The sequence below is a fragment of the Chlorocebus sabaeus genome, chromosome 6 (assembly GCF_047675955.1).
Source record: "Chlorocebus sabaeus isolate Y175 chromosome 6, mChlSab1.0.hap1, whole genome shotgun sequence".
Taxonomy (NCBI): domain Eukaryota; kingdom Metazoa; phylum Chordata; class Mammalia; order Primates; family Cercopithecidae; genus Chlorocebus; species Chlorocebus sabaeus.
In genome coordinates, this window is record NC_132909.1 from 51,248,445 (window position 1) to 51,273,496 (window position 25,052).

The 25,052-nt window shown below is 53.3% G+C and overlaps 2 protein-coding genes across 13 annotated transcripts in view; both read left to right on the top strand.

Moving 5' to 3' along the window:
• Nucleotides 1–254: 254 nt before the first annotated feature.
• On the top strand, nt 255–14,668 carry ODAD3 (outer dynein arm docking complex subunit 3). Of its 3 annotated transcripts, none has more exons than XM_037992167.2 (13): nt 255–612; nt 4,380–4,501; nt 4,622–4,699; nt 8,706–8,876; nt 8,965–9,066; nt 9,178–9,303; nt 9,483–9,605; nt 10,961–11,113; nt 12,432–12,592; nt 12,666–12,822; nt 13,454–13,496; nt 14,074–14,158; nt 14,326–14,668. In XM_037992167.2, coding segments are annotated over exons 1-13 (1,566 nt in total). In that variant the 5' UTR covers nt 255–368; the 3' UTR covers nt 14,327–14,668. The 3 variants fall into 3 exon arrangements, with proteins under 3 accessions (XP_037848095.1, XP_007993511.1, XP_007993512.1); XM_007995320.3 differs by having other exon boundaries at nt 258–612; nt 13,454–13,609; XM_007995321.3 differs by lacking the exon at nt 4,622–4,699 and having other exon boundaries at nt 258–612; nt 13,454–13,609.
• A 1,226-nt stretch (nt 14,669–15,894) lies between these two features.
• RGL3 (ral guanine nucleotide dissociation stimulator like 3) overlaps nt 15,895–25,052 on the top strand; it is a 31,528-nt gene continuing 22,370 nt past the window's right edge. For all 10 annotated transcript variants that reach the window (XM_073016933.1, XM_037992131.2, XM_073016931.1 and 7 more), the window contains exons 1-5: nt 15,895–16,000; nt 16,461–16,574; nt 18,804–19,027; nt 19,195–19,248; nt 19,700–19,911. In XM_073016933.1, coding sequence (XP_072873034.1) covers nt 15,968–16,000; nt 16,461–16,574; nt 18,804–19,027; nt 19,195–19,248; nt 19,700–19,911 — 637 coding nt within the window. In that variant the 5' untranslated portion in view covers nt 15,895–15,967. The remainder of the gene's footprint in view (nt 16,001–16,460; nt 16,575–18,803; nt 19,028–19,194; nt 19,249–19,699; nt 19,912–25,052) is intronic.

The window sequence follows — 25,052 nt, forward strand, 5'->3', positions numbered from 1 at the left end:
CAGGGGCGGGATAAGGTTGCTGGGGGCTGGGGTAAGGAAACGGAATGAGCACGTGACCCCAAAGTGCCCAGATCATCTGTCCTGTAGCGCGGCTCTGCCCCGCCCCTCTGTTGGGACCGCCCCTCTATGCAGCCTCAGCCAATGAGAACGCACTGTCAGCCACGGAACGCGGGTGGTCTCCATGGAAACACTGGAGGGAGACGGGAGGCGGTTACCTAGCAACCGAGAGATGCAGAGAGCAACCACCTAGCGGTCGGAAAGTGCATTTTTCAGAGCCCTAGGAATCCGAGCTGACGGATCCCTGACAGGAGCGACTGACTCCTAGTTGTCCCCCTAATCCCTAAGGGGCCTTCGGCCCCAACCCCATCATGACATCTCCCCTGTGCAGGGCGGCCTCCGCCAACGCCCTGCCTCCTCAGGACCAGGTTTCGACGCCCTCTTCCAAGGTCAAGGGCAGGGAGGCTTCGGGCAAACCCAGCCACCTCCGAGGCAAGGGAGCAGCCCAAGCCTGGCCCCCCGGCCGTTCCAAGGGAGGATCCTTCCACAGAGATGCCGGGAAGCCCTCTGTGCACGCTCAGGTGGCTGAGTTACATAAAAAGATACAACTGTTAGGTAAGATGGCTCCAGAGGGTACAGAGGGTCAGGGGTCAACAGTGCCCATCCAATCTTCTGACCAGGCATGGTGTGACAAAGATTTCTCCAGCATGAGTCTAGGTGAACAGTTTCTGGGCAAAAACTCATACTTGATTCATGTTTTTCCTCCTCTCTTAAAACTTCTCATGAGTTCAGAACCGAGTGAACTGTACTTCATACTTTCCTGTAATTTATTTTCTCTCTCTCTCTCTTTTTTTTTTTTTTTTTTTTTTGGCAGAAATCTCACTCTGTTGCCAGGCAGGAGTGCAGTGGAATGATCTGGTCTCACTGCAACCTCCGCCTCCCAGGTTCAGGCAATTCTCCTGCCTCAGCCTCCGGAGTAACTGGGACTACAGGCGCGCAATCACGCCCAGCTAATTTTTGTGTTTTTAGTACAGAGGGGTTTCACCGTATTGGCCAGGGTGGTCTCAATCTCTTGACCTCGTGATCCGCCCACCTCAGCTTCCCAAAGTGCTGGCTGGGATTACAGGTGTGAGCCACTGCACCCGGCATTTTTTTTTTTTTTTTTTTTTTAAGACAGGGTCTTGGCCGGGCGCGGTGGCTCACGCCTGTAATCCCAGCACTTTGGGAGGCGGAGGTGGGCGGATCACAAGGTCAGGAGATCGAGACCATGGTGAAACCCCGTCTCTACTAAAAAAAAAAACAGAAAAAATTAGCCGGGCGCAGTGGCGGGCGCCTGTAGTCCCAGCTACTCGGGAGGCTGAGGCAGGAGAATGGTGTGATCCCGGGAGGCGGAGCTTGCAGTGAGCCGAGATTGCGCCCCTGCACTCCAGCCTGGGCGACAGAGCGAGACTCCGTCTCAAAAAAAAAAAAAAAAAAAAAAAAAAAAGACAGGGTCTTGCTCTGTTGCTAGGCTGGAGAGTAGTGGCATGATCTCGGCTCACTGCAATCTCTGCCTCCCAGGTTCAAGTAATTCTCCTGCCTCAGCCTCCTGACTAGCTGGGACTACAGGTGCATGCCACCACACCTAATTTTTATATTTTTAGTGGAGACAGGATTTCACCATGTTGGCCAGGCTGGTGTCGAACTCCTGATCTCAAGTGATCCACTGGCCTTGGCCTCCCAAAGTGCTGGGATTACATGTGTGAGCCACTACGCCCAGCCTTCTTTCTTTCTGACAGGTTCTTGCTCTGCTGTTCAGGCTGGAGTGCAGTGGTTCGATAATAGCTGGGCTCAAGCGATCCTTCCACCTCAGCCTCCTGAGTAGCTGGGACTACAGGCATATGTCATTGTGCTTGGCTAATTTTCTTACATTTTGTAAAGATGGGGTCTCGCTATGCTGCCCAGGCTGGTCTCGAACTCCTGGGTTTGAGCAATCCTTCCTCCTCAGCTTCCCAAAGTGCTGGGGTTACAGGCATGGGCCACCGCACCTGGCCTGAGCATAGATTTTAGAGCCAGATTTTCTGGGTTGGAATCCTGACTCTGCATAATAGTTGTCAGCCTTAGGGGACTAAGAGTAACCTAATTGTTCTCAGTTTCTCCATGTGTGAAATGGGGATAGTAACGGTACAACATAGGTACCTGAAATGTGTAAAGTACTTAGAACAGTGCCTGGCACATAGCAAAGTACCATAAGGTGTAAACCAATGGTTCTTGTTAGAAAAGGGTTAGTTTGCCCCACAGTGGCCATTTGGCAATGTCATAAGACATTGAAACCAGCATGGCCAACGCGGTGAAACTCTGTCTCTACTAAAAATACGAAAAATTAGCCAGGCATGGTGGCGTGCGTGTCTGTTGTGGGTGTGTGTCTTCCACTGGCATCTAGCGGGCAGAGGTGAAGGTGCTGCCCAACATGCTACAAAACACAGGAGAGCTCCCCACAGCAAATAATTATTCGGCCCAGTTGGTCATCCTGAGGTTGCAGAATCCTTGTGTGTAAGCCATTATTATTGTTTTTGTTGATATTATTAAGAGGTAATCATGGCTGGGCGAGGTGGTTCATGCCTGTAATCCCAGCACTTTGGGAGGCCAAGGCGGGCGGATCACGAGGTCAGGAGATCGAGACCATCCTGGCTAACACGGTGAAACCCCCTCTCTACTAAAAATACAAAAATGAGCGGGGCGTGGCGGCGTGTGCCTGTAGTCCCAGCTGCTGAGGAGGCTGAGGCAGGAGAATGGTGTGAACCCGGGAGGCGGAGCCTGCAGTGAGCTGAGATCGCACCACTGCACTCCAGCCTGGGCGACAGAGCGAGACTCCATCTCAAAAAAAAAAAAAAGGGTAATCTTGCACGGTTGCTTGTGACCTTAAGCAATTTAATCAGCCCAAGCCTCTGTCTTCTCATCTGTGCAAGGCGTACGATATGCCTATGCATATGGATACCTATTGGCACATGATATATGGCATTTGGAAACCTCTTAGTCCAGCATCCAAAACATAATAAATGCTCAAAGTGAAGTACAGTTGATCCTTGAACACCATGTGTTCACGTATATCATTCATCCTTTCAAGTTTAAAAAAATTGAGATGGGCAGGCCGGGTGTGGTGGTTCATGCCTGTAATCCTAGCACTTTGGGAGGCTGAGGCAGGAGGATTGCTAGAGGCCAGGAGTTCGAGACCAGCCTGGGCAACATAGACCCTTGACTCTACAAAAAATAAATTAGCCAGATGTGGTGGCACATGCCTCTAGTCCTAGCTACTTGGGAGGCTGAGGCAGGATGACTGCTTGAGCCCAGAAGGTTGAGGCTTCAGTGAGCAATGATAGCACCACTGCACTTCAGCCTGGGTGACAGAGCAAGACCCAGCCCCAAAAAAGAAAAGAAAAGAAAATACAACAGTCATGGGATGCAAAACTTGAGTATACAGAGGGACAACCATTTGTATCTGCAGTTTCCACAGGGCTGACTGTAGGACTTGAGTATGGAAGGATTTTGGTATACTCGGATCCTGGAACCAATTATCTGAGTATACCCAGGGACAGGGGTTTTGTTTGTTTGTTTGTTTGTTTGTTTGTTTTGAGATGGAGTCTTGTTCTGTTGCCCAGGCTGGAGTGCAGTGGCAGGATCTTGGCTCACTGCAGCCTCCACCTCCAGAGGTCAAGTGATTCTCGTGCCTCAGCCTCCTGTAGCTGGGATTACAGGCACCTGCCATCATGCCCAGCTAATTTTTGTAGAGGTGGGGTTTCACCATGTTGGCCAGGCTGGTCTTGAACTCAGGCAGATGACCTCAGGTGATCCGCCCGCCTCTACCTCCCAAAGTGCTGGGATTACAGGAAAGAGTCATTGTGCCCAGCCTCACACCTGGCTAAGTTTTGTATTTCTAGTACAGATGGGGTTTTACCATGTTGGCCAGGCTCAGGCTGATCGACGACTGCATTCTTACAATATTAAGTTGATGAGGCCGGGCACAGTGGCTCACGCCTGTGATCGCAGCACTGTGGGAGGCCGAGGCGGGCAGATCACCTGAGGTCAGGAGTTCGAGACCAGCCTGACCAACATGGTGAAACCCCATCTCTACTAAAAATACAAAATTAGCCAGGTGTGGTGGCGCATGCCTGTAATCTCAGCTACTTGGGAGGCTGAGGCAGGAGAATCTCTTGAACCAGGGAGGCAGAGGCTGTGATGAGCCGAGATTGCACCATTGCACTCCAGCCTAGGCAACAAGAGCGAAACTCTGTTTAAAAAAAAAAAAGTTGATGATTGCAAAAAAGGTCTTCCCTCTGGGATATTGCACCCACCCACCCAGCCTCCCAGTAACTGTGTGTCTGTCCACTTCACCTGCCTGACAGAGGGTGACCGGAAGGCTTTTTTTGAGAGCTCTCAGTGGAACATCAAGAAGAACCAGGAGACCATCAGTCAGCTCCGCGAGGAGACTAAGGCACTGGAACTAAAGCTGCTGGACCTGCTCAAGGTAAGGGGCTCAAGGGTGGATGGAGGGTTCCTGTGGCGGGGATTGGGGGAGCAAGGAGGTAGCACCTGGCCTCAGGGGGAAGAGACATGCTGAAAGGTGACCAGACTTCCCTCCTTGCAGGGAGATGAGAAAGTTGTCCAGGCAGTGATTCACGAATGGAAGTGGGAGAAGCCATACCTGAAGAACAGGACAGGCCAGGTTTGCCCACCCTCACCCCACCTCCTCCTTCATTTCCAGCCTGGGTCCCCTCACCTATGAACTCCAGGCTCACCCTCTCCAATCCTTCCTGCACAGTAGCTGCCATTCGTATGCTCATTCAATTACATATTTATTACTAACTGTCCTTGTATCTGGCATCCTGGCATGGTAGTAAATGCAGTGAAAAAGCAGACCAAGTTTCCACTTCTAAAAGCCGCTCATGGCTGGGCGTGGTGGCTCAAGCCTGTAATCCCAGCACTTTGGGAGGCCGAGACGGGCGGATCACGAAGTCAGGAGATCGAGTCCATCCTGGCTAACCTGGTGAAACCCCGTCTCTACTCAAAAAATACAAAAAACTAGCCGGGCGAGGTGGCGGGCGCCTGTAGTCCCAGCTACTCGGGAGGCTGAGGCAGGAGAATGGCGTAAACCCGGGAGGCGGAGCTTGCAGTGAGCTGAGATCCGGCCACTGCACTCCAGCCTGGGCAACAGAGCGAGACTCCATCTCAAAAAATAAATAAATAAAATAAAACAAAATAAAATAAAATAAAATAAAAATAAAATAAAAGCCGCTCATATCCTAATAGGGAAAACAGGTTTAAAAAAAAAAAAATCACAGCCAGGCGCAGTGGCTCACGTCTGTAATCACAGCACTTTGGGAGGCCGAGGCAGGCAGATCACCTGAAGTCGGGAGTTCGAGACCAACCTGACCAACATAGAGAAACCCCGTCTCTACTAAAAATGCAAAACTTAGCTGGGCGTGGTGGCGCGTGCCTGTAATCCCAGCTACTCGGGAGGCTGAGGCAGGAGAATCGCTTGAACCCGGGAGGCAGAGGTTGTGTTGAGCTGAGATCACGCCATTACACTCCAGTCTGGGCAACAAGAGCAAACCTCCATCTCAAAAAATAAGTGAATAAATAAAAATAAAAAAAAAATAAAAAATTTAAAAAGTCACTCGAACCCCGGGGGCAGAGGCTGCAGTGAGCTGAGGTTGTGCCACTGTGCTCCAGCCTGGGCGACAGATGCGAGACTCCGTCTCAAAAAAAAAAAAAACAATGACCGACCAGTGGCACATGTGTGTAATCCCAGCTACTCGGGAGGCTGAGGCCAAAGGATTGCATGAGCCTAAAAGTCTGAGACTGTAATGAGCCACGATTACACCACTGCACTCTAGCCTGAGTGACAGTACAACCTGTTTCTTAAAAAAAAAAAAAAAGGCCGGGTGCAGTGGCTCACGCCTGTAATCCCAGCACTTTGGGAAGCTGAGGTGGGCAGATCACGAGGTCAGGAGATCGAGACCATCCTGGCTAACACGGTGAAACCCCATCTGTACTGAAAATACAAAAAATTAGCCGGACGTGGTGGCGGGCACCTGTAGTCCCAGCTACTCAGGAGGCTGAGGCAGGAGAATGGCTTGAACCCAGGAGGTGGTGCTTGCGGTGAGCTGAGATTGGTGCCACTGCAGTCTAGCCTGGCAACAGCATGAGACTCCGTCTCAAAAAAACAAAAACAAACAAACAAAAACAAAAACAAAAGATGAAAAATCAAAATAAAGGCCAGGTGTGGTGGCTCATGCCTGTAATCCCAGAACTTTGGGAGGCCGAGGTGGGCGGATCACCTGAGGTTGGGTGTTCGAGACCAGCCTGGCCAACATGGCAAAACCCCGTCTCTATTAAAAATACAAAACATTAGCTGGGCATGGTGGTGCATGCCTGTAATCCCAGCTACTCGGGAGGCTGAGGCAGGAGAATCGCTTGAACCCAGGAGGTGGAGGTTGTAGTGAGCCGAGATCATGCTACTGCACTCCAGCCTGGGCAACAGGACCAAAACTCTGTCTCAAAATAAATAAATAAATAAATAATAAAAAATAAAACACAGTCTAGGCATGGTGTCTCATGCCTGTAATGCCAGTGCTTTGGGAGGCCAAGGCTGGAGGATCGCTTGAGCTCAAGAGTTTGAGATCAGCCTGGCAACATAGTGAAACTTTGACTCTACAACAAATACAAAAGATTAGCCAAATGTGGTGGTGTAGGACTCTAGTCCCAGCTACTCGCCAGGCTGAGGTGGGAGGATCACCTGAACTGGGGAGGTCGAGGCTGCAGTGAGTCATGTTCGTGCCACTGCATTCCAGTCTGGGTGACAAAGCAAGGCCTTGTCTCAAAAAATAATTTTAAAAATTAAAAGGCTGGGCATGGTGGCTCACGCCTGTAATCCTAGCACTTTGGGAGGCCGAAGTGGGTGGACCACTTGAACTCAGAAGTTCATGACCAGTCTGGGCAACATGATGAAACCCTGTCTCTACCAAAAATACAAAAACATAGCCAGGCGTTGTGGCTTGTGTCTGTGGTCCCAGCTACTGAGGATGCTGAGGAGGAAGGATCACTTTAGCTCAAGGGGCAGAGGTTGCAGTGAGCCGTGATCGAGTCACTGCACTCCAGCCTGAGTGACAGGGTGAGACCCCATCTCAAAAAACAAAACAAAATAGCCGGGCGCGGTGGCTCAAGCCTGTAATCCCAGCACTTTGGGAGGCCGAGACGGGCGGATCACGAGGTCAGGAGATCGAGACCATCCTGGCTAACACGGTGAAACCCCGTCTCTACTAAAAAATACAAAAAATTAGCCAGGCGAGGTGGCGGTCGCCTGTAGTCCTAGCTACTCGGGAGGCTGAGGCAGGAGAATAGCGTAAAACCCAGGAGGCGGAGCTTGCAGTGAGCTGAGATCCGGCCACAGCACTCCAGCCTGGGCGACAGAGCGAGACTCCGTCTCAAAAAAATAAAAATAAAAATAAAAATAAAAAAAAACAAAACAAAATAAAACTGGGTTGGGTGCAGTGGCTCATGCGTGTAGTCTCAGCACTTTGGGAGGCCCAGGAAGGAGGATGGTTTGGGCCCAGGAATTCGACACCAGCCTGGGCAACATAGCGAGACCCTGCCTGTATAAATTTTTTTGTTTGTTTTTTGGGTTTTTTTGAGACGGAGTCTCGCTCTGTTGCCCAGGCTGGAGTGCAGTGGCGCGATCTCGGCTCACTGCAAGCTCCCCTGCCAGGTTGACGCTATTCTCCTGCCTCAGCCTTCTGAGTAGCTGGGACTACAGGTGCCCACCACCACGCCTGGCTGATTTTTTGTATTTTTAGTAGAGATCAGGTTTCGCCGTGTTCGCCAGGATGGTCTCGATCTCTTGACCTCGTGATATGCCTGCCTTGACCTCCCAAGGTCCTGGGATTACAGGTGTTAGCCACCGCGCCTGGCCTAAACTATTTTTTTAAAAGAAAAAAATGGCCAGAAGTCAGCCAGGTGAGGTGGCTTACGTCTGTAATCCCAGCACTTTGGGAGACCAAGGCAGGTGGATCACCTGAAGTCAGGCATTCGAGACCAGCCTGGCCAACATGGTGAAACCCTGTCTCTACCTAAAATACAAAAATTAGCCGGGTGTGGTGGCACATGCCTGTAATCCCAGCTACTTGGGAGGCTGAGGCAGGAGAATTGCTTCAACCTGGGAGACAGAGGTTGCAGTGAGCCGAGATTGTGCCAGTACACTTCAGCCTGGGCAACAGAGCGAAATTTCTTTTCAAAACAAAACAAAACAAAAATTAGCCAGGTGTGCTGGTGGGAGCCTGTAATCTCAGCTACTTGGGAGGCTGAGGCAGGAGAATGGCGTGAACCCAGGAGGAGGAGGTTGCAGTGTGCCGAGATTGCACCACAGTACTCCAGCCTGGGCGACAGAGCAAGACTTCATCAAAAAGAAAAGAAAAGAGAAAGAAAAAAAAATTTTTTTTTTAATTTGTAGAACGCTGAGCCGGTGTAAGATCACCAAGGTGGTGGATATAGACAGAGAGAAGACCCTGGTGCTCTCTCTCCAAAAACAGCACAGAAGGGGTGGCCAGGGAGGTGGGTAGAAAACGGGAGAGGGGAGTCCTGGAAGCCACAATATGGGAGAAGGAAGGGAAGAAGGGCTAGGTGTGTGTCGGGGTAGGGTGTTCAGGCCCCTGCTTTCGCTCCCCTCCTTGCAGCAGGCCCTGGAGCACCTAGACCACCGGCTGAGGGAGAAGGTGAAGCAGCAGAACGCCCTGCGCTACCAGGTGGTGTTGCGGAAGAGGCGGCTGGAGGAGCTCCAGCTGCAGCACAGCCTGCGCCTTCTGGAGATGGCGGAGGCGCAAGACAGCCAAACGGAGGTGGCCAAGGTAGGGGCGGGTGAGGCCTGCAGGGCAGAGGGTTGTGTGGGAGGGACTGAGTGCGGAGGGCCCTCAGCCCAGCCCTGCTGCTCTCCAGACCATGCGGAACCTGGAGAACCGCCTGGAGAAGGCCCGGATGAAGGCGCAGGAGGCCGAGCACATTACCAGCGTGTACCTGCAGCTCAAGGCCTATCTAATGGTAGGGACTAGGAGGGCTCGGGTGAGATGGCAAGCAGGGAGGGCGGGCTTAGCTAGGGACAACAGTCACAGGCCTGCCCCATCTTCCCAACCCCTCCCCACCACGCCCCAGGATGAGAGTCTTAACTTGGAGAACCGGCTGGACTCCATGGAGGCTGAGGTGGTGAGGACCAAACATGAACTGGAAGCACTGCACTTGGTGAACCAAGAGGCCCTCAATGCTCGGGACATTGCCAAGGTGCCACCCCTCTAGCTCTCGGCCATCCTGCCCAGCTGCCGCGGTCTCCCAGCTTGAGAATCTGACCTCAGCTGTCCCTGAGCTTCCCCAACGCCCCCGCCCCCATCTATCTCCCAGCACCCTGCGGCGGGCAGCGATAGGTGCCAGCTGGTCTCCCTGCTCCCCTGCCTGCCCTCCAGAACCAGCTGCAGTACCTGGAGGAGACCTTAGTTCGAGAACGCAAGAAGCGAGAACGCTACATAAGTGAGTGCAAGAAGCGTGCCGAGGAGAAGAAACTGGAGAACGAGCGCATGGAGCGCAAGGTGGGCGCACCCAGGGGTGCGCGCCTGTGACTCCAGCCCTGCCCGGCACAAACCAGCCATGCCCTGGCTCTAGCTCATCCTAGGCTTTCTCCCGCTTCCTAAGTTTCACCTAACTCCGCCCCCTCTCTGACTCCACCCCCACTTAGTGCAAAGACTCCTCCCACATCTCTGACCCCGCCTCTCCTCCCCTCCCCTCCTACGCGACAGCACCGTTTTGGCTCTGACATGGCCTCCAGCCTTCCCCTTGCTCAGTGACTCCTACCCATCCTTTCCCAACTGACTAGACTGCCTGTCCTAAATCTGACCCTGCCTCTAACCCAACCCTTGCTTAAGGCTCTGCCCACTCACTCTTGGCCCCGCCCCTGCACCTGCCCTGAGGCTGCCACTCGTCCAGCCCTCACCAAGGTGTTTTTTTTTTTTTTTTGCGACGGAGTCTCGCTCTGTCGCCCAGGCTGGAGTGCGGTGGCGCGATCTCGGCTCACTGCAAGCTCCGCTTCCCGGGTTCACGCCGTTCTCCTGCCTCAGCCTTCCCAGCAGCTGGGACTACAGGCGCCCGCCATCACGCCAGGCTAATTTTTTTTGTATTTTTAGTTAGAGACGGGGTTTCACCGTGTTAGCTAGGATGATCTCGATTTCCTGACCTTGTGATCCGCCTGCCTCGGCCTCTTAAAGCGCTGGAATTACAGACGTGAGCCACCGTGCCCGGCCAAGGGTTTTTTGTATTTTTTTTTTTTTTGGTAGTTTTTTCTGTGTGTGTGTGTGCATATATATAATATATATATAAAATATATATATATAAAATATATATATATAATATATATAATATATATAAAATATATATAAAAAATATATATATATAAAATATATATAAAAAATATATATATATAAAATATATATATATATTTTTAGACAGGGTCTCACTCTGGCACTCAGACTAATTATAGCTTACTGCAGCCTTGACCTCCTGGGCTCAAGCGATCCTCTCACCTCGGCCTCGCAAGTAGCTGGGACTACAGGCGCCCCACCACGCCCTGCTAATTTTTGCAATTTTTGTAGAGATGGGTTTCGCCATGTTGCCCAAGCTGGTCACGAACCCCTGGGCTCAAACGATCCTCTGGCCTCAGCCTCCTAAAGTACTGGAATGAAAGGCGTGAATCACAGCCACCACCACCGCGCTCGACCTTGTCCCACTTTCTGCCCGGGTGCCTTTATCTGGCCCCAAGCTTTTGCGCTCTCCCTTCCCTCCAGTTTGAGCCCTGTTCCCTCCTGGGCCCCAGTCTGGATCCCCCTCCCCGGCCTCCGCCCTAAGCGCTGTCCATAGGCTGACCCTGGCTCTGATCTCAACCCACGAGCAGACGCACCGTGAGCACCTACTGCTACAGTCTGAGGACACCACCCAGGACAGCCTGCATGCCAAGGAGGAGGAGCTGCGGCAGCGCTGGAGCATGTACCAGATGGAGGTGATCTTTGGCAAGGTCAAGGACGCCACTGGCACTGCCGAGACGCACGTGAGTTCTGCCCGCAGCCCTCCCCGCCGCGCCCCGTCCACCCCAGACGGGCCCCAGGGGTGCCCAGGCTGGTGAAACTGACACACCTTGCCTCCCCTCTCTGCCAGGTCAGTTCTTCAGCTCACAAACCTACTCCTTTCTTGAAAAACATCCCTTCCCCCTCCAGCTACCGTTCAGTTTTTCTGCTGCCCTTCACAGCAAAACCCCCAGGAGCTGTCCACACTCGCTGTCATTTCTACACTCGCCTTCCGTTCTCTCTTGAACCGTGCTAATTCCTTTGCCATGCCAGCTCTAGGAGAACTGAGAGTTTCCTCTCTTGTTCTGTCTCCAGTGTCTGTAACATGGTCTGTGACCCAGTAGATCGTTCAGATCCTGGCAAGTGGGGTCCCTGCACCGGGTCCGTCACTTTACAGCGTCGTCTTTGCATTATTCTAAGACCAATGTGTCCCCTTTGGGTCCTGGTTCCCGCCAGTGAACACTGGACCCCAACCCTGTTTCTCCCCTCTGGGTGACCGCCAACCTGCTGCTCCCCCCATGGGGCCGACCCCTGAGGAGTTCTGGGACTCCCACCTATTGGAGGACACCTATGGGGTCATCTGGGGCACTGAGGCACAGCCCCTTTCCAGATGTGGGCCTTGTGAGCAGATGGCTCCGAAGAAGGGAGGTATTTCCTGTGGGATCAGGCGAGATTCGCGGCCAGAAATTGATGGCACGTTGATTTTTGGAAAGAAGCTATGCTCGCCTGTCCAGCTGCCCCCGAATTTGAGCTGACTCAAATTCCTTATGTAGGCCAGAAAGGGCCCCGCAAAAATGATATATCCAGGGCTGCTCATCCTTTTTTTTTTTTTTTTTTTTTTTTTTGAGACGGAGTCTCGCTCTGTCGCCCAGGCTGGAGTGCAGTGGCGGGAACTCAGCTCACTGCAAGCTCCGCCTCCCGGGTTCACGCCATTCTCCTGCCTCAGCCTCCCGAGTAGCTGGGACTACAGGCGCCCGCCACTGCGCCCGGCTAATTTTTTTCTATTTTTTAGTAGAGACGGGGTTTCACCATGGTCTCGATCTCCTGACCTTGTGATCCGCCCGCCTCGGCCTCCCAAAGTGCTGGGATTACAGGCGTGAGCCACTGCGCCCGGCCTGGGGGCTGCTCATCCTTGAAGCCACCCTGAGTCCAACCCACAGTGTCCCCATACATTGCTGTGCAAAAGGCGCCAGCTCAGGCCACCTGTCCTGCGTGCGATGGGACGCAGGGTGGGGGAGAGGAGGTGGAGCGCCCCTGCGCCTCTCTAGGCCCTGGCTCTGACTGGGGCTGGGTGGCCCACAGTCGTTGGTGCGGCGGTTCGTGGCCCAGGGCGACACCTTTGCGCAGTTGGAGACGCTCAAGAGGGAGAACGAGCAGACGTTGGTGAGGCTGAAGCAGGAGAAGCAACAACTTCAGCGGGAGCTGGAAAACCTCAAGTACTCAGGGGAGGCCACGCTGGTGAGGTGAGGCGCCAGGGCCCTGGGGAGGGCGGCGGGGCGGGCTGAGCCCCCGGAGTGACCTCCCGGCTCCCTCCAGCCAGCAGAAACTGCAAGCCGAGGCGCAGGAGCGTCTCAAGAAGGAGGAGCAGCGGCACGCCGAGGCCCAGGACCAGCTGGAGCGCGCCTTGCGGGCCATGCAAGTGGCCAAGGACAGCCTGGAGCACCTGGCCAGCAAGCTGGTCCACATCACTGTGGTAGGCCCCGCCCGGGGGAAGCCCCACCAGGCCCTCACGGGACCGAAGAGGCGCAGCCACGAAGCGGGGGGTTCCTGCCACACCGGCTTGCCCTGGGGAACATGGCCTGCCACATCCTCTGTCCCGGACGTCAGAGGCCCCGCCCACAGGGGAAGCCCCACCCCATTCCCCGCCCCACCGCCCTGGGGAAGCTCTCACTCCCCAAGGAAGCCCAAGACTTCAGAGCCCCTGTCCCGTCTCAGGCTCCGCCTCCAAGGGAAAGAAGTCCCACCCTGTCCCCGAAAACCTTGGAGACCTATCTGCAATTCTGGAGCAACCCGAGACAGAAGCCCTATCCTGCCCGCAGCAGAGGCCCATTTCTTCAGGAGGCCATCCCACAATGGTCTCCCTCGAATCCTTACTGTTCCCAAGAGGCCTCCCCGAAACCTTTTCATAAAGAGCTAGAGTTCAGAGACTCCCCCATCGCAGACCTGGCCTTGATATAAGTCCCCGCCCACAATGGCTAGGATGGCCCGTGTAGGTGGGCCCTTACCTCCTAGGCCCAGCTCCCGAGAGAGCAGCCCCTCCCCTGGGTGGTGCCTTCCAATAGGCCCCACCCCTCTCGGCTGACCCGGCTCTACCTTGGCCACAGGAGGACGGCCGCTTCGCGGGAAAGGAGCTGGATCCCCGGGCAGGTAACTATCTGCCAAGCCTGCTGGGCCTCGTGGAGGAAAAGCTGCTGAAATTGCAGGCGCAGCTCGGGAGCCACGACGTGCAGGAGATGCTGCGCCACATCGCTGACCGCGAGGTGCCCTGCAGCCCTGGGGCAGAGCTCCAGAGCTCTAGTAGTGGGGCTGGGTCGGAAAACCAGGGAACTGGGGGCCATTTCGAGAGACCAGAGTGCAGGCTGATCAGCCAGGAAGGGGTCTCGGGGATACAACGGGTGAGGTTTGAGGGCTAGGGGTGAGCCCGAGCCACGAGGGAAGAAACCAGACGAGGTGCGGGCGGATCCCGGGAGGCTAGAGGACGCGGCTGGGGGATCGGGATGGGAAGAGGCCTATAGCAGGGCCCCAGAGACCAGGGGTGGACCTGAGTGATGAGGAGGCGAAGCTGGGTATCAAGGTGCCTGCTGAAGGAAGGATGGAAGTGGACAATGGTCTCCAGTTGGAACCAGGGCATATCTCCGAATGGGGTAGGGAGGAGGGGGAATGTGATTTCTCGGTGGCCCGTGGCCCCTCCCACCTTCCTCTCTCACTTCCTATCCCCGCTTAGTTCCTCGCCAGCTTAGAGGGAAGGTTGCCCGAATACAACACCCGCATCACGCTGCCCCTTGCCACTCCCAAGGACAAGTTTTTTGGTCAGTATGGGTGGGGGGATGAAGGGGTGCGGTTAGGGCCCCAAGCTGGGGAGCAGGAGGTTGTCCCATACCCTGCTCAAGGTCAAGGTGGGGTGGAGTGGGAAGGGGTACCAGGGATGGGGACCTGGCTCCCTCATCGCTCCCTGCTCATCCCCTCACCCCCGTAGATGAAGAGAGTGAGGAGGAGGACAAGGAGGTAGTGACTCGCGCATCGCTAAAGATCCGTTCCCAGAAATTAATCGAAAGCTACAAGAAGCACCGTCGCTCTCGGAGGTCCTAGAGTCGCCCTGACACCCACCTGGCGGCCCCCATCGGTGCCCCCGATCCCTCCGGGTCTAGCGCAGGCCCCACGGGGCCCCTTCAAGGGCTGAACGCGGCCCGGACAGGGAGCGGAGGCAGCCAGCGGCGCCCGGAGGGGAGGAAGGGGCCGGGCCAGACGTTCCCACAGTAAATCTCCCCAGCCGGGTCTGCCCCGGCCTCAGAGTTGCGCAATAAAGGTTACTGACCATGCCCCTGGCATTCATCTCTTTTTGACCCTGCACCACCCAAGAGATTGCTGTCCCTGAAAACCCAGGGCCACAGACTCTGCCTCCTCCAACCTGGGTCATGATGACTCCCATCAGCTGGTGACGCAGATGGAGCTTAAAAATGGGAGATGGCCGGATGTAGTGGTTTTACGCCTGTAATCCCAGTATTTGGGGAGGCTGAGTTGGGAGGATCACTTGAGTCCAGGAGCTTCAGGCTGCAGTGAGCTATGATCATGCTACTGCACTCCAGCCAGGGCCACAGAGCCGGACCCTGTCTCAATAAATAAAATAAGAGTGGGGTGCAGTGGCCCATACCTGTATTCCTAGCACTTTGGGAGGCTGAGTTGGGTGTATCAACTGAGCCCAAGGGTTCCAGAATAGCCTGGGCAACATGGTGAAAACCAGTTCTCATAAAAAAAAAAAAAAGAAAGAAAAGAAAAAAAAACTGAGCATGGCGGCACGTGCCTGTAGTCCCAGCTACTTGGGAGACTGAGGCAGGAGAACAGATTGAACACAGGAGGCGGAGATTGCAGTGAGCCAAGATCAAGCCACTGCACTCCAGCCTCAGCACCAGAAGTGAGACCCTGTCTCTAAAAAATAATAAGGCTGGGTGCCATGGTTCACGCCTGTAATCCCAGCATTTTGGAAGGCTGAAGCGGGTGAATTTCTTGAGGCCGGGATTTTGAGACCAGCCTGGCAAGCATGGCAAAACCCCGTCTCTACAAAAAATACAAAAATTAGCCGGGCATGGTGGCACACGTCTGTAATCCCAGCTACTTGGGAGGCTGAGGCAAGAGAATCGTTTGAACCTGGGAGATGGAGGTTGCAGTGAGCTGAGATCAAGCCACTGTACTCCAGCCTGGGTGACAGAATGAAACTACATCCCAAAATAATAACAATAATAGTAAAAAGTGGAAGATGCCCTCACACTTGGTCAAGCTAGCCTCTTCCACTGGAGAACAGAGAACTCTGGTCTGGGGACACTCGCCTGCCCCCACACAGGAACTCCCCCACATCCGGGGGTACAAAAAGATCCCTTGGGGATAGATGTGTCCTTTCTCCTGGGTACAGATTGATAGGCACCCAGCGGAAGAGCCAGGACCTCTCCTGGGCTCGCGCTGGGTCCAGCTGGAGGCACCCAGAAGCTGGGTCGGGCCTGCCCCGCCCAGCCCCAGCAGCTCGGCCGCCCCGCCCCTCTGGCCCCAGCGCCCGGCCGCTGCCCGCCACCCGCCGGCCCTTCCGTTTCACTCAGCGGAGCCACTGAGAGGGACGGGTGCGGGCAATGGAGCGCACAGCAGGCAAAGAGCTGGCCCTGGTAAGGGGACAAGGGATCCCCGGACCCCGCATTCCTGGTGACCCGCAGGTCCAGAAACTCCAAGTGCCCTCCGGTCGGACGCTATTTGCTCCCATCTGAACTTGCCCTGGAGTCCCCTCCTGGGGACTCACGGCCCTTGACCCAGTGAAGCGACTACTTCCTCTCAGGGATAGGGGCGCAAGTCTCTGAGCGCAGTCGGCAGAAAGGGCTAGAGACAGGTTCTATGAGGCGGGGCCCTGGGACATCCCCAAATGCTACCACATGTCCTCAGGACCTGGGAGGAGGGGACCAGCGGCTAGGAGGGTACTAGCCTGGGACCCCAGCCCGAGTCTCGCAGCTTCTGGCTGGGAAGGGGCGTGGGGATGGAGCAGCAAGACTCAGCCCGAGTCCAGGCCGCCGAGGAGGCTGAGGCCCCAGGACCTGCGCCCGTTTGGTGCCCTGAGTCCTCCTCTGCGTCTAGGCACCGCTGCAGGACTGGGGGGAAGAGACCGAGGACGGCGCGGTGTACAGCGTCTCCCTGCGGCGACAGCACAGTCAGCGCTTGAGTCCGGCGGAGGGCACCGGGGGCAGCCAGGTGAGGAGGGGGTTTGGTGGGTGGCGCGGGGCCGGAAGCGACCAGGTGAGGGCGGAGTTGGAGAGCCGAGCACTGGCCGCCAGATGCAGTGGGCGGAAGGAAGGGAGGGGCTCGAGGCGACCAGGTGAGGCGACCAGGTAGAAAGACGCCTGGGGGCGGCCAGGTAAGTGGGGGAAGATCCAGGGAATCGGGTGGGGCCAGGTGATGGCCGCGCAGTTCCCGAGAGGACCCTGGGGACAACTTGGTAAGGACAGAACTGGACGACAGGGTTAAGAAAGGCAGGTTTAGAGGGCCGAGGCTGGAAGGTGGAAAGAGGTTGGTTTAGAAGTGGCTGGGTGAGGGCGGGTGGGGCAGCCAGTGAAGCGCGACAGGAGGGCTGAAGGAAGCCCGGGGTGGACAAGAGTGTATGTGTGGGGGCGGGGGGAGGGAGGAGGGGACAGGGCATGGGAGAGGGACGGTTTCCAGGGCAGGTTGCAGAAGATATTTGTGGATGGGGAGGAATAGTAACTTCAAGCGGGCAGGGTGTGGGGCACACACCTGTAATCCCCGAGCTTTGAGAGACCAAGGCAGGAGGCCAGGAATTCGAGACCAGCCTGGACAACACAGCAAGATTCTCTAGACCAGCCTGGACAACACAGCAAGATTCTCTCTCTCTCTTTTTTTTTTTTTTTCTTTTTTTTCTTTTTTTGAGACAGAGTCTCACTCTGTCGCCCAGGCTGGAGTGCAGTGGCTGGATCTCAGCTCACTGCAAGCTCCGCCTCCCAGGTTCACGCCATTCTCCTGCCTCAGCTTCCCGAGTAGCTGGGACTACAGGCGCCCACCACCTTGCCCGGCTAGTTTTTTGTATTTTTTAGTAGAGACGGGGTTTCACGGTGTTAACCAGGATGGTCTCGATCTCCTGACCTCGTGGTCCGCCCGTCTCGGCCTCCCAAAGTGCTGGGATCACAGGCTTGAGCCACCGCGCCCGGCAAGATTCTCTCTATATAAAAATAAAAATCAAAAAATTAGCTGTGCGTGGTGATGCCCAGCAGTGGCCCCAGCTACTCAGGAGGCTGGGGCAGGAGGACCACTTGAGTCTAGGAGTTGGAGGCTGCAGGGAGCTATGATTGTGCCACTGCACCCCAGCCTGGGCAACAAAACAAGACCTTGTCTCTAAAAAAAAACAAACCAAAACAGTAACTCCAAGAAGCCAGGAGTCAGAGGAATCACACGCAAGAGTGGTGCTAGGGGCCGGGCGTGGTGGCTCACGCCTGTAATCCCAGCACTTTGGGAGGCCGAGGCGGGTGGATCATGAGGTCAGGAGTTCAAGACCAACCTGGCCAAGATGGTGAAACACTGTCTCTACTAAAAATACAAAAAAATTAGCTGGGTGTGGTGGCGGGTGCCTGTAATCCCAGCTACTTGGGAGGCTGAGGCAGAGAATTGCTTGAACCCAGGAGGCAGAAGTTTCAGTGAGCCAAGATCATGCCACTGCACTCCAGCCTAGGTGACAGAGCGAGATTCTGTCTAAAACAAACAAACAAAAAAAAATAGTGGTGCTAGGGGCTGGGCACTGTGGTTCACGCCTGTAATCCCAGCCCTTTGGGAGACTTTGAGAGGCCAAGGTGGGCAGATTACTTGAGGTCAGGAGTTCGAGACCAGTCTGACCAACATGGTGAAATCCTGTCTATAAAAATTAGCTGGGCATGGTGGTGTGCACCTGTAGTTTCAGCTACTTGGAGGCTGAGGCAGGAGGATTGCCTGAACCCAGGAGGCGGAAGTTGAAGTGACCCAAGATGGTGCCACTGCATTCCTGCCTGGGTAACAGAGTGAAACTCTGTCTCAAAAAAAAAAAAAAAGCCAGGCACGGTGGCTCACACCTGTAATCCCAGCACTTTGGGAGGCTGAGGCAGGCGGATCACAAGGTCAGGAGATCGACACCATCCTGGCTAACACGGTGAAAACCCGTCTCTACTAAAAATACAAAAATTAGCCAGGTGTGGTGGTGGACGCCTGTAGTCCCAGCTACTCGGGAGGCTGAGGCAGGAGAATGGTGTGAACCTGGGAGGCAGAGCTTGCAGTGAGCCGAGATCGTGCCACTGCAGTCCAGCCTGGACAACAGAGCAAGACTCCGTTTCAAAAAAAAAAAAAAGAAAAGAAAAAGAGTGGTGATAGTGATGAATGTGATTAGAGAAGGGGTGCTGCGAGGACCACTCCTGCTCTCTCATGGCCGCCTCTCCCCTCCTGCAGGCCCCCAGCCCCATTGCCAATACCTTCCTCCACTATCGAACCAGCAAGGTGAGGGTGCTGAGGGCAGCGCGCCTGGAGCGGCTGGTGGGACAGTTGGTGTCTGGAGACCGTGAGCAGGACCCCAGCTTTGTGCCCGCCTTCCTGGCCACCTACCGGACCTTTGTACCCACTGCCCACCTGCTGGGCTTTCTGCTGCCACCAATGCCGCCGCCCCCACCTCCTGGGTCAGTAGTGAACCAGAACCTCCATGTTCCCCACCCTAGACCCCCAACTGGGCACCCCCTCCACCTCCTCAGGTGTGGAACCAGGAAACACCTCCCAAACCCAGAGCCCTCTTCCTAAGCCCCCTCTAGTTTCCCCCTTCTTCACCTGCTGGGGGACTTCTTCCCAGGGTAGAGATCAAGAAGACAGCGGTACAAGATCTGAGCTTCAACAAGAACCTGAGGTGGGTCCTTCATCCGGATAGGGGAGTGCCGGGAGGGAAATCTCAGAGGTCAAAGGTTAGCAGTTGGCCTGGGGTTTTCAAAATTGCAGGTTGGGTAATAAAAGACTGGGAGTCAAGCCGGGCTTGGTGGTTCACTCCTGTAATCCCAGCACTTTGGAAGGCAGAGGCAGGTGGATCACTGGAGGTCAGGAGTTAGAGACCAGCCTGGCCAACATGGCAAAACCCTGTCTCTACTAAAAATACAAAAAAAAAAAAAAATTAGCTGGGCATGGTGCTACACGCCTGTTGTCCCAGCTACTCAGGAGGCTGAGGTTGCAGTGAGTCAAGATCAGACCACTGCACTGCAGCCTTGGTGACACAGTGAGACTCTGTCTCAAAAAAAAAGTACCAGGAGTCACATTCTAGGTCCCCTACTCTGGACCCAGTTCTGAGACCCTGCCTCTCTGGCCAGGGCTGTGGTGTCAGTGCTGGGCTCCTGGCTGCAGGACCACCCTCAGGATTTCCGAGACCCCCCTGCCCACTCAGACCTGGGCAGTGTCCGAACCTTTCTGGGCTGGGCGGCCCCAGGGAGCGCTGAGGCTCGAAAAGCAGAGAAGCTTCTGGAAGATTTTTTGGAGGAGGCTAAGCAAGAGCAGGAAGAGGAGCCACCTCAGGTGTGGACAGGTGAGGGGATTTTGGATCCAGTCGTGTTCTGAGAAGGCCTTTCTTGCCTGCTTAAGTCTCAATTTCCTTATCTGTACAATGGGGATAATAATTCTTTGTCGGCCAGGCATGGTGGCTCACACCTGTAATCCCGCAGTTTGGGAGGCTGAGGCGGGCGTATCACCTGAGGTCAGGAGTTCGAGACCAGTCTGACAAACATGGAGAAACCCCGTCCCGACTAAAAATACAAAATTAGCCGGGCGTGGTGGCGCATGCCCGTAATCCCAGCTACTCGGGAGGCTGAGGCAGAAGAATCGCTTGAACCCGGGAGGCAGAGATTGCAGTGAGCTGACATCACACCACTGCCATCCAGCCTAGGCAACAGGAGAGAAACTCCATCTTAAAAAAATAAAAATCATTGTCTGAAGTATTAGCACATGTCTAATACTTTTCCCTCCTTGGTGCCATTGGGTCAGGATGCCTGTGTTTCTTTTTTTTATTTATTTATTTTTTTTTTTGAGACAGAGTCTCGCTCGGTCGCCCAGGCTGGAGTGCAGTGGCCGGATCTCGGCTCACTGCAAGCTCCGCCTCCCGGGTTCACGCCATTCTCCTGCCTCAGCCTCCCGAGTAGCTGGGACTACAGGCACCCGCCACCTCGCCCAGCTAGTTTTTTGTGTTTTTTTAGTAGAGACGGGGTTTCACTGCGTCAGTCAGGATGGTCTCAATCTCCTGACCTCGTGATCCGCCCGTCTCGGCCTCCCAAAGTGCTGGGATTACAGGCTTGAGCCACCGCGCCCGGCCAGGATGCCTGTGTTTCTAGCTGCATACCATTGCCTTGATACTTGTCTTTAATTATTATTATTTTTTTTGAGTCAGGGTCTTGCTCTGTTGCCCAGGCTGGAGTGCATCATGGTTCACTGCAGGCTCAACATCCTGGGCTCAAGCGATCCTCCCGTCTGGGTCTCCCAAAGTGCTAGCATTACAGGCGCGAGCCACTATACCCAGTCTGTAAAATGTTTCTTATTTTTGAAATTCTTTTTTCAATTTTTTTTTTTTTTTTTTTTTTTGAGACACAGTCTCGCACTGTTACCCAGGCTGGAGTGCAGTGGCATGATCTCCGCTCACTGCAACCTCCACCTCCTGGGCTCAAGTCATTCTCCTGTCTCAGCCTCCTGTGTAGCTGGGACCATAGGCGCGTGTCACCATGCCCAGCTAATTATTTTGTAGAGGTGAGATTGTGCCATGTTGCCCAGGCTGGTCTCAAACTCCTAAACTCAAGTGATCCGCCTGCCTTGGCCTCCCAAAATGCTGGGATTACAGCCATGAGCCATGCGCAGCCTCCTTACTTGATTATTGGCTTTCGCTCATCTCATAGACTGTGAGTGCGTGAGAGGAGGACCTGTTGTTCTTGCTCCCAGCTCTATCCCCAGGGGCAGGAACAACACAGATTAGTTTGCTGAATAATTGCATCCCGCTTAGGAAGTATCATCTTTCACCCATCTGTGTTTGATCTGATCCGCATCACAAAAGCATCTTTATCCCTAATCCCCATGGCTTAATCTCCAGATTATAGTGGCCACATTCTTGTTCAATTTACAAAGCAGCAGCTACTTCTCCATCCCTGGTGACAAAGTCTCAGTTATTTATGTATATAATGGCGTATATATATATGTGTGTGTGTGTGTGTGTATATATGTGTATATATATGATTTCTCCAGCTGATTCCAAGTCATTAGAGCTCCATAGTCCAATGTGGTGGCCACTAGCCCCTGTCGCTATTTAAATTAATTAAAATTAAATAAGATTCAGGTCTTTTCTTTTTAGAGATGGGGTCTTGCCATGTTGCCCAGGCTGGTCTCGAACTCCTGGGCTTAAGCAATCCTCTGGCCTCAACCTCTCAGGGTGCTGGGATTGTAAGTGTGAGCCACTGTGCCTGACCCTACCTTTTTTTTTTTGAGACGGAGTTTCGCTCTTGTTGCCCAAGCTGGAGTGCAATGGCATCATCTTGGCTCACTGCAACCTCTGCCTCCCGGGTTCAAGTGATACTCCTGCCTCAGCCTCCTGAGTAGCTGGGATTACAGGCGTGTGCCACCACGCCCGGCTACTTTTTGTATTTTTAGTAGAGACGGGGTTTCACTGTGTTAGCCAGGATGGCCTCAATCTCCTGACCTCGTGATCCGCCCACCTCGGCCTCCCAAATTGCTGGGATTACAGGCATGAGCCACCATGCCATCCTTTTTTTCTTTTGAGACAGAGTCTCGCTCTGTCGCCCAGGCTGGAGTACAGTGGCGCCATCTCAGCACACTGCAACACTGCCTCCTGGATACAAGAGATTCTCCTGCCTCAGCCTCCCAAGTAGCTGGAATTATAGGCACCTGCAACCACACCAGCTAATTTTGTCTTTTTATTAGAGACAGCGTTTCACTATGTTGGTCAGTGTGGTCTCGAACTCCTGACCTCAGGTGATCCACCCACCTTGGTCTCCCAAAGTGCTGGGATTACAGGCGTGCGCTACCATGCCTGGCCCCCTTTTTTTTTTTTTTTTTTTTTTTCTTCAAAATCCAGTCAAGCAAAGGCAAAAATTCAAGTGTTCAATCCCACTACCCACATTTTCAGTGTTCAGTCACCACACTGGACAGAGCAGCTAGAGAATTTTTCCACCATTGCAGAGAATTCTATGGAAAGTGCTGCCCTAGTTTCCTTGAGGTCACAGGAGAAAATGAACACTTGTTTAAAACCTTCTATGTGCTAGGCTCTGGGACACACTTTTTTATTTTATTTTATTTATTTTTATTTTTATTTTATTTTGAGACAGAGTCTTGCTCTGTCGCCCAGGCTGGAGTGCAATGCTGTGATCTTGGCTTACTGCTACCTCTGCCTCTTGGGTTCAAGTGATTCTCCTTCCTCAGCCTCCCGAGTAGCTGTGACTACAGGTGTGTGCCACCACATCCGGCTAATTTTTTGTAGTTTTAGTAGAGACGGGGTTTTACCATGCTAGCCAGGATGGTCTCAATCTCCTGACCTTGTGATCCACTCGCCTTGGTCTCCCAAAGTGCTGGGATGACAGGTGTGAGCCACCGCACCCTACTATGAATTTTATTTTTAGATACAGGGTCTTGCTGTGTTGCCCAGGCTGGACTTGAACTCCTGGGCTCAAGTGAGCCTCCTACCTCAGCCTCCTGAGTAGCTAAGACTACACTTGCACCATGTAGTTTAGAAGAAAGTAGATGACCACCATGCTCATCTATTTTATTTTAAGAACTTTATTTTGGGTTCACTTTTTGCTATGGAAAATTTCAGACATATACAAAAGTAGAGAGAATAGTATGACGAACATTCAGATATCCATCACCTATCATCAACGGTGATCAATTTCACAAAAAAAAAAAACATTTTCAGGATGATTTTGAAACAAATCCCAGGCTTATGTCAGTTCACACATAAATGTTTTGGGAACACATGTCTGACAACAGGCTTGCTTTTTTTTTTTTTTTTGAGGTGGAGGTTTGCTCTTGTTACCCAGGCTAGAGTGCAATGGCAGGATCTCAGCTCACCTCAACCTCCGCCTCCTGGATTCAAGTGATTCTCCTGCCTCAGCCTCCCGAGTAGCTGGGATTACAGGCGCGCAGCACCACTCCTGGCTAATTTTGTATTTTTAGTTGGGGGGGCAGTTTCTCCATGTTGGTCAGGCTGGTCTCAAACTCCTGACCTCAGGTGATCTGCCCACCTCGGCCTCCCAAATTGTTGGGGTTACAGGCATGAGCCATGGCGCCCCACCCTTTTATTTTATTTTTTTTTTTAGTAACCTTCATGTTTATAATTTTTTTAAAAATCAGAAATATTTGAAAAAAAAAATACCCAGTCCAAGCTGAAAGCAGAGGCTCCCACTGGCAATCCCAGCACTTTAGGAGGCCAAGGCAGATGGATGGTTTGAACCCAGGAGATTGAGACCAGCCTGGGCAACATGTTGAAATTTCGTGTCTACAAATAATTAGCAGAGCGTGGTGGTGACTGCCTATAGTCCCAGCTGCTTGGGAGGCTGAGGCAAGAGGATCATTTTAGCCTGGGAGGGTCAAGGCTGCAGTGAGCCGTGATTGTGCCACTGTAGTCCAGCCTAGGTGACAGAGTGAGACCCTGCTTCAAAAAAAGAAAAAATACCCAGTCCATATTCAAATATTCAAATCCCCCGCTTGCGCCTGAACCTGTTTTTTTTTTGGACACTGGGTCTTCCTATTTTGCCTGGGCTGGGCTTGAACTCCTGACCCTCCCACCTCAGCCTCCTGAGTAGCTGGGACCACAGGTGCCTACCACCGCGCCCAGCCCTACATTTTTTTGACAGTTGTTTCTGGCCAGGTGTTGTGGCACGTGCCTATAGTCCCAGCTACTTAGGATGCTGAGGTGGGAGGATCTCTTGACCCCAGAAAATCAAGGCTGCCGTGAGCTGTGAGCATGTCCCTACACTCCAGTCTAGGCGACAGAGCTGTGGGAAGGAGGAGTCGTTGTTTCTTCAAATTGAAATCCAAAGAAGATCTACTCAAGGCAGTTGGTTGTTTGCTTCTCTCTCTCTTTTTCCTTTTTTTTTTTTTTTTTTTTTTTGAGATGGAGTCTCACTCTGTTGTCCAGGCTGGTGTACAATGGTGTGATCTCGGCTCACGGCAACCTCTGCCTCCTGGGTTCAAGTGATTCTCCTGCCTCAGCTGCCTGAGTAGCTGAGATTACAGGTGCCCACCATCACGCCCAGCTAATTTTTGTATTTTTAGTAGTGAGGGGGTTTCGCCATGTTGGCCAGGCTGGTCTCGAACTCCTAACCTCTAGAGATCTGCCCACCTGGGCCTCCCAAAGTGTCAGGATTACAGACATCACCGCCCCTGACTGGTTGTTTGTTCTTAAGTCTCTTTTATTCTGTAACAGATCCCCATTGCCTCTTGTTTGAAGCCATTAGAGGGCAAAAAAAATAAATGGGTCATGTGTCCTGAGGTATGCCTCACGTTCTTTTGGACTTACCTGTTTGCTTCCTCATAGTTTCATGTAGCATGTTTCTCTATCCCCATTATTGCTGTAACATTTAAAGGTTTGATTAGATGTAGGGGCATTTTTTTCCAGTGACCACTTTTTTTTGAGCAGGGAGACAGTTTCTTGCTCTGTCACCCAGGTTGGAATGC

Coding starts and splice junctions, on each gene's coding strand:
- ODAD3 (XM_007995320.3), top strand. CDS start 369: ATGACATCTCCCCTGTGCAGGGCGGCCTCCGCCAACGCCCTGCCTCCT. Junction 8,877..8,964: donor GCCAAACGGAGGTGGCCAAG/GTAGGGGCGGGT, acceptor GCTGCTCTCCAG/ACCATGCGGAACCTGGAGAA. Junction 12,823..13,453: donor AGCTGGTCCACATCACTGTG/GTAGGCCCCGCC, acceptor CCTTGGCCACAG/GAGGACGGCCGCTTCGCGGG.